This window comes from Balearica regulorum, chromosome 2 (genome assembly GCF_011004875.1).
Source record: "Balearica regulorum gibbericeps isolate bBalReg1 chromosome 2, bBalReg1.pri, whole genome shotgun sequence".
In the NCBI taxonomy this organism is placed as follows: Eukaryota; Metazoa; Chordata; class Aves; order Gruiformes; family Gruidae; genus Balearica; species Balearica regulorum.
In genome coordinates, this window is record NC_046185.1 from 132,995,319 (window position 1) to 133,011,227 (window position 15,909).

Genomic DNA, 15,909 nt, shown 5'->3' on the forward strand with positions numbered 1-15,909 from the left:
TTGTTAGTATGAGGAATTTAGTTATTTCAGATTTTCTTAATCCCAGTAGCACCTATAGTCGGTTGTAAACAGCGGTCACTGCAGCATGGCATCACGATGGGTTGTTTCTTCTTCTTTATGTCCTTCAGCTTGCTCAGAGAAAAATTCAGGAAATACTGGCTCAGGTAAGAAGGCAGCAGCAACAGCAAAAAACATTGCAAAGCGGACAGCCTCAGCCAAGACGAAAATAAAGGTTTAGGAAATGGCCCATCAGAGACAGATGCCAGACCAAAGACAGACTGTGCGACAGAGAGACGGGTGGTGAGCACCTGTTGAAGTTATATGCAGAAGATCCACCAAGCCAATCACCTGTTCGAGGACCAGGCAACCGTTGAACGCTGTCTCTGAGAATGTATTCTTTAGGCTCTCTCAAACTTTTGAAACCCAGCTTTAAAATAAGGACCCCTTCACTTCCCTTTTGTTCTATTCTCACAATTTAACATAAACTCGTTAGTCTTTTTTATTGTTCTTATTATTCCCCAACAATTTTAGAACTTGGTTTAATGAAGCTTTCTCTTCTGAGTTCACTGGTTAAAAAAAAAAAAAAAGAAAAGATAAAAAACCAACAAAAAAGAAAAGGCATTGCTCTCATAGGTCCAGTTGTAAAAGAAGAAACACATTTGGAGGGTGGGATTGGGGGTGGGCTAGGGTTAGAGCAAGGGTATTGACAAGAGTTTAAGTGTTAGTCCCAATGTTGAAACAAGTGGCATTTTTTAAAAAGAATTTGGTTGCATTTTTACATAACACTGCCATGAATAACCTAAGGGAAGTGTTGAATGGTGTTGGCCAGGGCATAAAAAGATAAATATGCATTTTACTAAACTACCTCAGGCATTTAGTACCTCAATGAGAAATTGTTCCTTTTTTGCTTTTTTTTTTTTGGTATTTTGTATACTTTATAAAGCTAATAGTTCTTGAGCATTTTATTTTTTTAAAAAAAAATTAAAATTTGATCAGCCACCAGCCAGGAGTACTACAGACTTATCGGGGAAAAATATAGTAGAGCACTTCTAGCTGCTGGCTGATGGGAGTAAGGTGGGTAAAAAAAACATAGCCTCAGATTTTCTGAGGGCTTCAACACCATCATTTGTTTAAAAAAAAAAATTCAGTGAATGTTCAAAAGATAGTGAATGATGCCAACATTCTGATAGCAGCAATGCCGTTTAGTTTTCTTTTAAGATGGGATGAAAAAGTTTGTGACGGTACTTTTTTGGGAACAGGACAAGGAAGTGATGGCAAGAGGCTGGGGTTGGGGGAAAAATTTAGAAGGCTGCAAGAGGCTGAATTTTTTTTTGTGCTACTTGATTGAATGCATGAACCCTTTGTGCCTTTGACCATCACTACCTAATAATGCTACATTTAACCATTTGCAGCCCATTTGGACTTTGCCATTTTGTTCAAAGAGCAAGCTTCATCTTCAGTTTGATAGAACACTTGATCTGCTAGAGCGTATTTGAGGCCAGGAGGGTCTCTGCTGTCTGCAGATCACATCATACTGCTTTCAGTTACCACGATGGGGGAAGGTCAAACAGTGTTTGATCACATTGAAAGATAATGAAAGGCTAAGTTTACATATCCAGCCGCTGTTATGGGCCACACTAAGCCACTTTGAAGGTTTTAAAAACTATTACAAGAAAAACAAACAAACAAACAACCTCTCTAGCCTGGCTTATAATAGATGCAGCAGGATTTATGCACGTTCTGCAACCAACCATTAGAGAAGGAAAAAAAAAATGTCAAAAGGCAGGGATAACAGGAAAGTTACCAAATTCTTTAATTTCCGAATGTAATTTGAATGATGATTGTGGTAATAGTGACACATTCAAGTTTCTACAATAAACTTCAGTCTACCTCAGTTTAAGAAAAAAAAAAAAAATGTGGCAACACATGGTGCATAAAGACTGCTGTGTGTGTGTGTGTGCGCGTGCGCGCCTGTGTGTGTGGTCGACAGAGCCATGCTATTACCTCTGAACCTTTTTTTGTGATGTTTTTTGTGCATGAGATGATCAGAATCACCATGCTGCACTGATTTGAGGGGCACAACGAGCAAAAACATTTGTTTCATCATTTTGTTATCTACCTCTTAGGTTCATGTTGAAATAGAGGCATTACTACATAGACTAGATAATTTTCCCAAAGATCATTGTTGTACAGATTAGATAATTTTGAAAATGGTCTGAAGTGTTTTTCCTGCATCTCTTCTTTACTAATTGGTTTAAAAACCACAAACTTATGTTGTAGTTTTAGCAAAGAAAAATGAGTTTCTTTTCCTTTTTTTGACAGTGACCTTCATCTAGCCTTTAGGATAATTTTTTTTCTTACAATGAATTTAAAATTACTGAAGTATGAAAAGTCATAGCATTTTAATTTTTGTTGAGGCTTAAGTCAGTCTGACGTTCCTTTCTTAACATTTGAGAAGGATTTGACTTCATTATTTTCCATAAAAATTACTTTGCGAATAGGCGCTGCATTTACATCTGCTGATTTAAATACTGTCATCTCTTAAATTTCTAGACTTAGTATGGTAAATCATGTTTTTCTTTTCAATTGAGACTTGGTAATTTGGAGTATTTGGGAATAGCTAGAAAGTAAATACTGTAAATGATTTCAATATCCACAAAGTATGGATCATTTTTCATCTGTAATGTGCCCCCCAATGCAGCTCCACTTGCCAGATGCCTCTGAATGGAATAAAGAGTTTAACTCCTATCATCAGATAAAGTTGTGTGGTGTTTTTTTAAATTAATGAGGCATAGGGACAGACTGTATTTGTGGTACTTTGATCAAGTTGGTTTTCTGTCCATAATAATAACTGGATAAGGGTGTTCCATAGCTGGTATTCCATGCTGCCAGGGCATCCAGCAGCCAGGTTACAATGTTTGCACTTCCCGAGACAAGCAGTGACTTTTGTGGCTTATAATTAATTTTCTCCCTCTTCTATAACAATGTCATACTGTCTGTAGTAAAACCTATAGTTTCAGTCTTGTGCAGATCACTTAGGTGGATTTGCTGTGGAAGGGAAGTGTACTCAACAGTCCTGACCCAGGGCAAACATGAAGGAATCTCTTAACAGGTTTGAAGTGAGATCTGAATTGCAGTTTTTGGGGTGGGTTTTGGTTTTGGTTTTTTTTTTTTGCTGCTTTTTACCCAATCTCTACTTGGGCGCTCTCAGCGTGACGGAGCTGTGTACTGAACATGGCCTAGCAGCTTGGATAGGCAGAACCAGTCATGCCAACAAGCAAATGTGATGCAAACTTGTATCTCTCTCCTACGACCACCATCCAAGCACGTGCCGCTTGCCAGTGAGGAGGTATCATGTCTCCATTTAGATCCTTGTTAAGGTTATTTGGAATAGAAATGAGACTAGATGTTTAACTGAATGCTTTGGAGTGAGAGGGAGGGATTGGGGAATGAAGGAGCATCATGAGTAGTAGAATTTTGTATCTTGTAAAGAGTGGAAAACTAAACTTGTTTTCCAAACTCTTGCACCCTCCCACTTGTCTTCACACCTCATTTACTGGGACCAGCCAGCAGAAAAGAGGGAATTGAGGAAATGATACCTGTAGCAGACATTGCATATAGGGTATTGCATTTCACAGGGAACTCTGTTAAGCTCATTTTTCACACCAGTATTGAGCCATCTTCTCAGAACTGGCATACCCGCCATTTGAGTCAACATAAGAAGTTAAGCCTTCCTCTGTATCGCTGGTGCATTTGCGACAGCTAAACCCCTGACCGTTTTAAGCATTTGCCTAATCATGATGCTTTTTATTTGCTTCTAACCTTCCAAAGCTTTTATTCCTAAGCCGCAATTTCAAAGGCATGCGCTCTTTGTATTAGTTTCCATTAAATGAAGCATGTATGCTGCGCAGGACAGCATGGTCTCAACGTGGTACTAGGGCACAGGATTTTTAAATGCAGATGAAAAATTGTGGAGTAAGCACTCAAGCTGGGCTGTAACAGAGATGTTAGCTCAACTGATGGATGCAAATGCTGCTTGATAACGAAGCTACTCAAATGCAGTGCAGGAAATTGGTGAAATGATGACAAAAGTTCCACCTTGATAATTTTCTCCTGTTCATCCCATCATTAAGGGATCCCACACAGAGGCAAACCTGCACCTACCTCTGTACAGGACTGAATGGTGAATCTGTAGGCTTATGGGACAAGCTCCTCAGTATTTTTATTTTACACAAAAATCACCTGATCCACAGAACTGAAACCATTCCCAAATTTTTCCTTCCAAAAGGGCTTTAATGTTGCACAGTACTGATCAGCCAGGCTGTCTCCGTTAATTCCTAGGCCCCAGCTTTCCAGAGGGTTGGGCCAAAGGTTCTTGGAGTTGGGCAGGTAACCTGCCTGGGGCATTGCAGTAGCTCGGCACAGGTGATGACTGCTGCTGTTAAATGGGGGCTGAGGAAGTTTTCCTGAGCTAGCAGTTTTGATTAATAGCAACCAGTGGATCTTCCATATAATTCCTTTTCACAATGTGTTTTGGCAGTAAATTCAGTTATACTTTATTTTACTGGTTTTTGTCTCCTCAGTTAATTTGTTTTTGGGAGGGGTGGAAGGCCTTGTCTTATGGACTATTACCCCTTTCCAGCAGTAAGAGTCCTAGTGTGTTCACACAGAAGCTGTTCCCTCTCTCAGTGTTCTTTTCTGGGCACTCCTTTTGTTACTGTGCTCTTTGAGACAGGATACTGTGTATGGTTCTGGCTACTAAATGTGGCTTCACATAATAGCGTAATGTTTGCTTGAACCTGCCTCTATTGATCCAGGATTACTTCTCTGCAGCAGCAGCAAAAGGCAAATGGTTTCAGGGAATGATCCAAAGTTACTCCTACGTATCCCTCCTAAGAGGAGATGTCTGATTTAGAACTCATCTCTCTGTAAGACAGCCAAGGTTATCTCTCCCAGCCCCCCCCCCCCCCCCCCCGGATTACTTATTGACAAGTATCATGAAGCATTTTGAAAATCTTTGCAGTCAGACTTACCACCATTACCTTTATTTTGTGGGCTAAAATGATTTCTCTGCACAGTTTAACTACATTTAAGAAATGCTCCTTGCTTAATTTGCAGAACTATCTGCTGCCTTGTATCAAAGAGGAGGTGAACTCAGAGGCACTTACTCCTAAAAGAACAGAGGCTAGACGCAGCAAGAAAACATGACCAGTCTGAAATGAGGGAGAAGGTTGGTGGATTTTTTTAATAAAAACAAAACAAACCCAAACCACACACCTCCCCCTGTACAACACAACCACAGGCAAAAAAAAAAACCCAAGGTCACTTTCTCTGAGCATTACAAACAGCAGCTGCTGCACAGGGAAGAGATGCAGGCACAGTTGAAGTAGTTTGTGGGATGATGAGGGGGGAAAAGGTGGTTACCCTCAGGATCTACTGGTCCTGCTTCCTGATGCATGGCAGAGCAAGCTTCTCTGGAAGGAATCGATCCTAGTCTAATGATGAAAGCCCCATCCTGTAGTGGACAAAAGCATCTTGCTTCACATAGACAAGTTTTATTATCATCTTGAAGTTCTTCTAACTGGTTATTAGCCCATGCAGCAGTCGGATGAAGAACACTCTGCCCAGTGACTTCTGAAAGTGCTGAACAGTCCATTAGCAGCAAGTAATGCTCAGTGACTGAGGGCTTCCTTCAGAACTACTTTCACCTACTTCAAAGGAGCTGAAGGTTTACATTGCCATAGCATGTTGCCTGTGTCCTTTTCCAGAAACTAGGTGAGATGAAAACCAGGAGAGGGGCACTCTTAAATGAGCTGAAGGTTTTAACATGAAGACAAGGAATGGAAGCTCTTCCGGTTTTGGGGTTGTTTTTGGGTTTTTTTTTTTTACTAATAAAAACCAGATTGGCCTTGGCTGAAAACCAGACTTACTGTTCTGTTAACTCAAGACTCATTTATTTGTCACTGCGGCTCTTGGCTTTTCTGTGTTCAGTAACACCACTGTTTTCTCTCCTCCCTAACTCAGAGCATGACTTGCTTCATCGTGACCAGAAGCAAATGGCTTAATACAAGAAGCCTCATCTAAACTGTACTATTTCAGGTAGTTTTTTCTTTGTAGCACCCAAGTTGTTTTTGCACTGCCACTATAGGCAGGTCTTTCAAAGATACTAGAAAACAACTACTGCAGAGACTGAGGGTGAGTTTCAGGGTAAATACCTTAAGCAGCTGTCTTTGCCCCACTCTTCTCACTGCAAACTGCTGAGACAGGGGCTCCCCCAGGAAGCTCCCGTATGACAGGATTCCTTCTTTGGCATTTTGGGGTTGGACTCTATCTTAAGGTCTTTTCCAACCTAAATTATTCTTATGATTCTATCATTCTGATCATTTTTGCAGCGTGTTCAGAACTTTACTGAGACATGTCCAATAAATACATTGTTTACATTGATCATCTGTAGTGGCTGTTAAGTCAGTACTCCAGACTCTCTGCCCCAGATCTGTGAAGGCATACTCATTTCTCTTTCCACTCAGCAGCTGTGTTAAGTTCTCATCCCAAGATGGTCACTGCTGTTAGGAGTCAGTCCAAATATAAAGTCTTCTGGCAGTGACTGTGGAGTTATCTGTGCTAACTGGTCATCGTAGGAACCGAGAGTCCATAGCTTCTCCAATTCATAGACCTCTCGTGTCTCTGGCAGCATGAAATGCATCACTATGCTACCTGCATAGAACAGAAATTCACAATAAATTAATGTGAACTGCAAGGCATGACTACACTTCCAGCTGCACAAAGAGTTCAAGTTCCACCCCTGTTCTGGCTAGATAGAACAGGTCAGCTGGTGGACACTGCTGCTTAAGTTGTTGATTCCAGTTCTTGAAGAATGTGAGGAATTGGTCAGTCCTTCAAAAAGACTCCAAGACTACACAGCCAGGAGAATGAGAGGGACAATACTCTGGTTTAAATTAAACCACTATCACAAGACTCAAGACCAAAGAAGTAAGCTGAAAGACATTTTACTTGAAAGAGTCCCCTCCCTAAGTTTACAGATGGACTTTCAGCTTTCCTAGATTACCAACAACATCCAGCTATAGGCAAGTAATTTTCCTGAGGTGTGTTGCTCACACTTCTTGGGTGGTGTTTTTTTTTTAATAATGAAACAGGTCCAAACTTTGATGTAATAAGGTTTTTTTGTTTCTTACAAGTTTTCATTAATTCTGTGCCAATAATAGCAGAGAATGTTAATTCCAGTGTATTGCTAATGCAATTTTTTCCTAGTTATGCCCTTAAATTTCAATCTGTTTTCAGTTATAACTATTAAATCATTGACAGTAAAGTAACCAAGACTTAACATCACTGGCTGCAGTGCTCCTCACCCACCCATGCTCGCTTTTCAGCCAAAACACAGAGGGTGAGATTCTAGAGCTAGCAGTGAAGGAGAAATGCTTTCTGAATGCAAAGTCCTTTATGTTTGTGCAGAGAGTTTCACACTTGTAGAATAAAGAATTAAACTCAACTTCTTAAGACTGAGGTTTTACCCCGTCACAGTATGATCTGGACAGTGGAAAAGTCTGTACAAAAGTTCACTCTAGGGCAGCATGCAAAGAGCCCCCACTCCTCCAGACAGGGATTGTATAAGCCTGAGAAAATTGACTGAAGTAGCTTTTCTCTTTCCACTACTGTTATTTTTGATTTATTAAGACGTGTTTTAGCCATTCAAGAATAGCTACTGCTTTCTTCTCAGTGCCAATGATCTTTAGTGAGAATTTAGTATCTCGACGAGTTCAAGCAACAACTGGAATTCCAAAACAGCAGAGTACTGTGAACACTCCACAGCAACCATGGGTCACAGTGAGATGCTTCCTTCAGCAAAGGGCTCATGCAGACCTTCTTATTTGTCAGATTCACAAATATTTACCAAAATCAATGCACAGCCAGTCATCTGTCTCTTTCCCTTCAATGTGAGTATGGGGATCACTTTCTTCTTTGTGATGCTTGTACTGAGAGAGAAACAATGGCACAAAATTAAATATTTCACATTTATTTAAAAGCACTCGAACCTAACAAGACTCTGCTGAGTTGTCTAGAGTTGTTTTAAATCTGAAATGGGTTAGATTACTTAACATTGCTCCTGAGGTCTGAAAAAAAAAAATAAATTAATATACACTTGCAGCAGTGGAAAATAAGTACAGATTTCTCAATGGGATTTAGTATCAAATCTGAATTCTAACACTCTGAATTCCTATACAGTTAACCAGGAATTTTATAGGTGTCAATTTTTTCTCATGATGAATATTGAATGCAATTTCTTAGCGTCAGTCTTTCAGTTATAGGTTCTCTGTAACTGCCATTACCACTAAGTTTTATTTCCTTTCAGATACCATTCATTGTTGTTTCATATTGGCTAGTTAAGGATGCAAAAATGGAGATGCCAAGCTTATCCTCATCTCAGATGGGAGAGTGGGGAGAAAACAAGTTTCAATACATGCCATGAGGAAAGCACTCAAATAAGCCTCCCGCCTCTTGAGAGCACGCTCTCGACACTCAGTGCAAGATGGGGGGGGGCGGGGGCACAACCGGCACACAGGTTTCCAAGCTGTGAACCACTGTCAGACAGGGGAGCAGGTAGCTCAAAGCTGAACTGCAAAAGCTCAGTGAGGGCAAGGCAGTTGGTTCCCTATCCAACGCAGTAGCTTTCCTAGATGTCAGCTTGAGAGGCCCAGCTCTCCCCACCTAGCACATAAAGAACCTGAGCACTCACCAGAGCTGAAGAAATTTGACAGCTAGAGGCTTAAGTACTGTCTCTTTCAGATCTGGCCATAACCTACTTGTTTCTTCACAAGAAACATCAATAGAGGGAGGGAGGGAGGAAAGAAGGAAGGAAGGAAGGAGAAAAAAAAAAGGGAAGTCAGCTACATCTTCACAGAGCTTTTTTATTCAAATGTCTACCTTATTTCTAGTGGAAGCAGTCAATCAAATAAAATATGAAAACCTTTTTCAAGCTGAAATTAAAAAAAACCCAACCAAACAAGATTTATTTCAGCACAAGGCCACAAGGAAAGAGAGTGAAACTACCTAGCTGTAATGGTCCTTTCTCCTATGAAAGACAAAATACAAAATAACAGGTTGTAACAGCATGGCCTGGCCAGCAAATGAGTCCTACTTCACTGGGAAAGCAATTATCACAAAATACAACTGTTGCTGGTCATTCCCACGCAATGCTAGCTGCTGGACAATGGCCCCCGTTTGCAAACCACAATGGAGAACTTTCAAAATGTAATTCAGAACAAGTTCTACCTGCCTTTCTTTATGATAGCTTGTGAGATATCCTCAAAAGCCGATAATTGTCAAGGACTCTCTGAAAGTCTGCTTAAAATACTACAGTGCCCAGCAGGCACTGTCGTCAGCTATGTAACAGAGGTTGGAAAGGCTGATCCAGTCTGAAACTAGACTGGAAGGGGTAAGCAGTAGTTGGGACTTTGCCATTTACAAACTACTGAAAGAAAAGTGGGAAACCCTCACGCTACACAAGCACCTCTGCATTTTAGTGTAAATCATGCATTACTATAACATTTCAGATACTGCAATGGTAAAGCTAGCCAGCAGCCTAGCAGCAATCCCAAGCACCTACTCTGCTTTACAGCTTAAGCTTCAGGTTACTTTTTGCCTGGAAAACTTTCAATGCCAGGCGAGCTCAGCCACTCCTGACTACTTGGCCAGGCTTCCCGGATTCTCAGGATGCCCAGGAGGACACCACATCTCCCCAGAGGCTTTGCCCTCACAGAAGAGCTGCTCTCACAGCCACCAGAGGGAGCAGCCAGTTGTAGCACAGGCATGTTTTTGGAAGGTGGGTGGCACTCACTGCTATCTCAGTCTGGGGGAGATGAAGAGCTATTGATTTAACACTAGCAAGTTATGCAAGTAATAGAGTACGTATTAAGCACTTAAATTTAGTACATTCAAATCACCTAATACAACTTCTAACTTGAGGCAAAATTTTAGTTTGCAAAGATGCATCAGTTCCTGCAGAGAACACAAGAAACTCCCCTCACCTGCTCAGAAAGGCACTGAAATGCAATACCTTCTTCCCCTCTCCCATTCCCAACCCCTCAAGTCTCAAGTTGAAACCAATGGGACTGGAAGGAAGAAAGTAAAACCAAGAGCCAAAGGAAAAAATGGGGTCAGGAAGGGAAAGAAGGTGCACGAAGAGAAGACAAACTACAGGTTGAGTACAGACAGCTGACTGAGATGGGGGCTAGTCATACTTCTCACACTGTGCTTTGTAACAGCTGGCTCTCTTCCGGCCATAAAGTTTCTCCCTCCCTGAATCTGGTCCTCATCCCTAAGCTCTACCTGTATTCTTATTCTGCTCTTTATTTTTGTACTGAAAAGCTCACATTTCACCACAGTCAAACAGTGAAAGATTTCTGTGCAAGGATGGCTGCTGCTTCTCCTTTCCTCCTGTACATGCACAGTACGATGACTATTAATTAGCAGTTTGCTTTAGTAAGCCCATGAGGGTATCCTGTGCCTCATAACATGCCATCTTTTTTCCAGCCTTATAATATAAGAAAGAATCTGGAAATTTTAGGGATTAGGGTTTGAGAACAGTCAGATTAAGCTATTTTGCATGAGTGGGAATAGCTATGAAGCTTGATGGACAGAAGACAAGAGCGGACATAGGTCATCATTGCCACTTCACATCATTCTCATTCTAGCCACCAAACTGTGCTAATGTCACCACTGTTCTAAATACAGCGAGGTCTGTTTTTAAAATATATTCTCTACACATTGAGTAGTACCACTAAAGAAAAAAAGTACAGTTAGTTGCTAGATGTATTCAGGACTAAATGACATAAGGATAGTTTCAGCTTGCCTGGTATACCCCTATATGTGCAATCCCAGGGAAATACCTTTCACAACATTTAAAACCATTCCACAAAACACAGAGAGTGCAGTGGGAACTGTCTTACCATTTTCAGCATGTAATGTGCCATTGCATGGAGATGTCGTGTTGAAGATCCGTTCACAATTATAAAATAATTACAGTATTTTATTTCTGGAGGTAGCTGGATGACACAGATGTCTTTAGCATTTTCTTGCCTCAGCAGAGCTACAACAAAGTCAATGTTGAACTTTGGAAGAATAGTATCTGGAACAGACAGAAGAAAAAAAATACAATGGCAATTCATCTTTTTAATTGCAAAAATCAACCACTTAGGAAAACATAAAATGGCAATGAACTGAATTACAGCCTAAGCTGGCCACTCACTATGGAGTTTGGTTTGATACTGACAATGAAACATGAACCACAGATTTTTAAAAATAATTTTTAAAACCATCAAAGTTGAGAACTAAGCACTCTTCTGGTAAATAACACTATCACTAGATATAGCAGTTAGCAAAGAAAGTTTCTTTTAGGTAACTTCTTGTTGTTAGTACTTAAAAGTCAATGCTATCATCAAATATTTGTCAGTTAAGATGAATGAAATGTAAGTACTTCAGCAGACATTATTAAAACAACAGACAAAATTAAAAATATTTCAGGACAATGCTTTTCAACAGGCCTGTCATAATACATGGTGATGAAATTACTCTAAAATCTTAAGTAGATGAAATCAATATATTGAAAATGGAGCTTATGTAATGCAGTGTGAAGGTACTTTTATCTTCACACTGAGTAAAGCCAAGTCCTCTTTTTTCCCTAGCTTGTTCTGCCACAGAGGATTATGATATTGTAGACAAAGCTCTAGTCTTTCAACAGTTAAGCAAGCCATCTGAGAAACTAGTAAATTAGCGCAACTACCTTCTGTTCACACCATGAAATCAGTTTATTTCTAATTTGCCCTAATTAGGTAGATGCAACTTGTGTGCATACTTAAGGCATAATTTGAATCTGTCAGCAATGCATGCCTGCCACTATAAAGTGAACGTTATTTCAGACTGAGCATCAGCATAAACCCAAGCTTTATATTTACCAATATAAAGAAAAAGCCAAACAAAAGAACAATAGCTACATATAATTATATACATGAATGGGGATATGAAATTGGATCAGATCTCTGTAAATGAAAGCCTTTGAGCTTAGGGACTCATGCACTCTTTCAACTTTTGCTGTGGTCACACATGCAGAAAATTAGCAGTGGCCACAGCTCCTCCAGACGCAGTGGTTACAAAAGTTAAATATTTGCCTGGTAGCCACATGTGAAGTCTCTAGTGCCTACTTAGAGAACGAATGGTCTAAACAACCCCAGGCACGCTCTGCCATACTGAGTGTTACGGTCAGATCTAGGCTAGAGAAGATTTGCAGAACAGCTACCACAACAAACCAGCTCTGTGTACACAATGCTTATACCCATAACCAGCCACGGTGCTACAAAAACTGTTATCTATGTGGGGAAATTTCTCTGCAAGCATGTATCAGAGAAATACACCTCCAGCTCAGAACCACTACCGTGGTTCCTCTACGTATCTGCACACAGGCTCGGTCTACGTTAGCCACCGACTCCCCACTTCACAGCAGGGCTTAGGAGGTGATGCTGGTTCAGCACAAACGCCGTGACCCTCAGGCCCGTGGTCTCAGCCGAGGTAAGGACGATTCCATTGCACTAGGCTGCCCCAAGATCCTCCCGCAGCTGCAAAATGAGACTCCGTGCGTCCTCAACAGGTACTTTCTTCCCGAGGCGTTACATTTCGCATAGGGCACCATTTCACAGAGCTGGAGGGCGCAGGGCAGGGCCCAGGGCCTTCGGGTCGGCGGCCTCCTTGACATGCCGCCTCACGATCACGCTTGGGCCTGCCAGGCCTGCGCCTTACCTCGCCCAGAGGCCCTGACACCACGTTAAGCAGTGTTTCACGCCCGCGGAATTGCCAGCTCTGAGGGCGCTTGGGCAGTGTCTTACCAGCAGGGGAGGGCCTGCTCCACACACGCGTTCCCTCACCCAGTGAGGCCGCGGGCCTGCAGGAGCCTTCTGAGAACACGTGGAGAATGATTAAGCTTACAGTCGTGACAGAACCATACTAAAGTACGAAGCGGGAAGTCAAAAGGACCACGGCCAGTACCGCGCACCGGGAGGACCCACAGGTTTACCCCAGCACCTCGTCCCCCGCCCCGCGGCTAGGCCCTACCTGCCGCCTGGCGCTGCTCCGCCTCCCCCAGCGCCCCGACTCCGCCGCCTCCTGCACCCCGCGCCGCCGCGCAGGCCCCGCGGGGAGCCCCGAACACTCGGGGGGGCGGCTCCGGCCGGAGGGCGGCCGCCCCCGCGGCGGAAACAAGCCGCAGCAGCCGGCACCCCGCCGACACTGCCCGCCACATGCCCTCCGCCGCACTCCGACACCGCGTCCCGCCCCTCCCCGGCATGACGCCCAGCGATTGGCTAGCTGCGGCGACGCCCCTCTCACCTCACTGGTGCATCTTGCCGTCGGTCGGTCGGGGCCGTTGGGCGCGTGCGCAACGCCTGTCTTGAAGCGGCGGCGGGCTGAGGAGGCGTCCGTTATCGGGCTGCGACCGTACCTCTGCCCGCAGTCGGGCCCCGGACGTGCTGTGGCCGTGGTGGGGCGGCCCTATGCTCGGGCCTGGGGGAGTCCCACGGGGAGCGGGCGCTGTCTGGGGAGCGACTCCTCTCCGAGCAGCGGCCGCTGGGTCCGTTCGCGTTCCGTCTCCGCACGGCCCAGCTCCACCCCGGGGTGCCCCCGCTCCCCGGTCGGAGTCCCGGTGTGGGGGTTTCGGCGTGTAGATAGGAATGTCGGGGCGGACAATGGCTTGGCCTCGCCTTCCCCGTCCCCGTTTTGTGTTTTCTGAGGGGTGCCTGGCCACGAGGCGGTAAAAGGGAAGGGATCAGGGGGAAGGGACGGGACCTGGGCACCAGTAACCAGTGCTCTGCTGTGATGGTTCGTTGGGACGCTAGAAAGGAGCAGACGCAAAACGTGGGTGTTGCCATATAAACACTAATCACGTATCCGGGTTGAAGCCTTGTGCCCCCTTTTAAAGGCTATGGTTTTGCCTAAAAAGCTGCAGCTGGTTTGAATTTTTCTGAATGCATTTTTCTTGGGAAATTGTATTTTACGTTTGTGTGATTCCCATGTAGCGTTAATGGGTGCAGGGTAGTAGTCTTGCTATGTCTGTTTTGCTATGGAGAATGTTGTCAAAGGTTAAAAAGCTATGACCTAGGCAAGTTCAAGCATTTGTATTTACTGTGGGTAAAATGTGTCTCCCTGCCCCCCTTTCCCATAGAGATGTTGGCATTTACACTGACAGTAAAAGAAAAGAATTACTTTTCAGACTGTTTTCCCCTCCCTCACTGAGTATGATGGTAAACCAATGGTATTAAGAGTGAAAAGACACAATCTTGTGAATTATAAAGACCTGCAGTAATAAAAGCTTTAGCTTTAAAGGAAATTCAGCTATGCTGTACAAGGCTGCAGGTGGTCAGCTATTAGCAGGCCACAGTGTCTGGATGTCTCTTGCAGAGTTTAGTTTGATTCCTCTACAATTCCTCCAGGGGCCAGTGGTTTTTAGCCATAGTTTCAGCTTAGAAATACTTTTGGTAAGAAAAAAAAAAAAGCTACATCTGATGAGTCTCTTAATTGTGTGCTGTAAAAAGTGTTCAAGAAGAAAAGGGAGAAGGAACAAAACAAGCTGTTTGAAATAATACTTCATTATTTAAAGTAATTTTTAACATGTATGTTGCCCAACTGATGTTTCCATTTCTCTTGAAGACATGTTCATTCTAAAGATGTACATTTATGTTTGATGTCATTCTTTGATGTTATTTCTCCAAAGGGGATGCCTGAAACCTGTCTTTTGTAACATTTTCTGACATTCACAAATCTGTTGTTTGTCAGCTGTTCTTGCCATTGAAGGACACGAAGTTCATTTATATCCTGATCTGTTCTGGAGTTGGGTTCCTCAGCTGTCGTCTGGTTGTTAAGAAAGCCTCCTTGCTTCTCGTGATGCCATTGCTCTGAGTACACTTGTAGGGAGATTGCAAAACCAGCTGATAACCAATGGTAGTATCAGATGTGCATAAGTGAACCAAGACTAAGGCAAATCCTGTTGTGTTTTCTGGAGGTAGATACTATTTTGATCCGTAATTAGGCAACTCATCAAGTTGCTTATCTGACAGTATCTCTTTCTGAGACAAAGGAAATGTACTCTTTAAAATCATTAGATGGTTTATTTGTCAATGCAGCAGTTAGATTCCATTGTATAAAAGTAAAGATGTATGAAATGGAAATTACAGCTGAAAAGGTAAAATCAAATTATAAAAATTTAATATTCTGATACGATATTTAAAAGAAGATAGTGCAAGCTATACTTAGGTTAAAAGACAAAAAAGTATGCCTGAAAGCTGTTTTCTATGCAAAAGCTTACAATATCTCTGAGCTCCTAACATGCAAAAGCTTACAATATCTCTGAGCTCCTAACATGCAATGTTTTGCTGAAACAAGGTGCTTTCTGCATATAGCTAGGTCAGTGGTAGCCTGCATCATCACTGATCCTAAGTGTTATAGCTGTGACAGATTTAACTTTTTCATGCTGCATTACAGGTCATCTTAAGCTTTCCGCTAAACCCCTGTCCTGCCTTAAGCTAGAGCAACAAATACAAATTACAGTCCTTCCTGTCAGCAGTCTAACTGATAGCAGAGGACATAACATTCAGGCAGTAATTTTTGCAGGAAATGTGTTTTCTGTTTAAGTCAGAGAATTGTTTTAGATGCCTGGTTATGGTTAGACAATAGGATATTGCATATAAGGTAGATTGAACAATGGCGAATATGGTGCTTTTAATAATATAACTGAAATGGCTAAAAAATAATTAAAATAATTGGAGAACCTGGAAACAAGAAAAGAGGCTGTTGAATTTGAGAACTAATTGCATAGGTGTGTTGGAATCTGGGTTTTTTAGATCCTTAAGT

General features: G+C 42.5%; 2 protein-coding genes across 5 annotated transcripts in view; one reads left to right on the forward strand and one right to left on the reverse strand.

Annotated features, from left to right (window-relative positions):
• IGF2BP3 (insulin like growth factor 2 mRNA binding protein 3) overlaps positions 1 to 2,760 on the forward strand; it is a 119,429-nt gene extending 116,669 nt beyond the window's left edge. For all 4 annotated transcript variants that reach the window (XM_075746003.1, XM_075746004.1, XM_075746002.1 and 1 more), the window contains one exon: positions 129 to 2,760. In XM_075746003.1, coding sequence (XP_075602118.1) covers positions 129 to 230 — 102 coding nt within the window. In that variant the 3' untranslated portion in view covers positions 231 to 2,760. The remainder of the gene's footprint in view (positions 1 to 128) is intronic.
• A 3,172-nt stretch (positions 2,761 to 5,932) lies between these two features.
• Positions 5,933 to 13,351, reverse strand: MALSU1 (mitochondrial assembly of ribosomal large subunit 1). The gene is made up of 4 exons (XM_075746010.1): positions 13,120 to 13,351; positions 10,965 to 11,143; positions 7,910 to 7,991; positions 5,933 to 6,714 (listed from the first exon to the last, which is right to left on the reverse strand). Exons 1-4 carry the CDS (start codon positions 13,349 to 13,351, stop codon positions 6,536 to 6,538), a joined length of 672 nt encoding a protein of 223 aa, XP_075602125.1. The 3' UTR covers positions 5,933 to 6,535.
• Between the last annotated feature and the right edge of the window lie 2,558 nt (positions 13,352 to 15,909).

Excerpts from the sequence above, each read along its gene's own strand:
- MALSU1 (XM_075746010.1), bottom strand. The coding sequence starts at position 13,351 with ATGCCGGGGAGGGGCGGGACGCGGTGTCGGAGTGCGGCGGAGGGCATG. Across the intron at positions 7,992-10,964 it reads CACATTACATGCTGAAAATG|TACAAGCATCACAAAGAAGA; the intron begins GTAAGACAGTTC and ends TTTCTCTCTCAG. Across the intron at positions 6,715-7,909 it reads CTGGCTGTGCATTGATTTTG|GTAGCATAGTGATGCATTTC; the intron begins GTAAATATTTGT and ends TGTTCTATGCAG.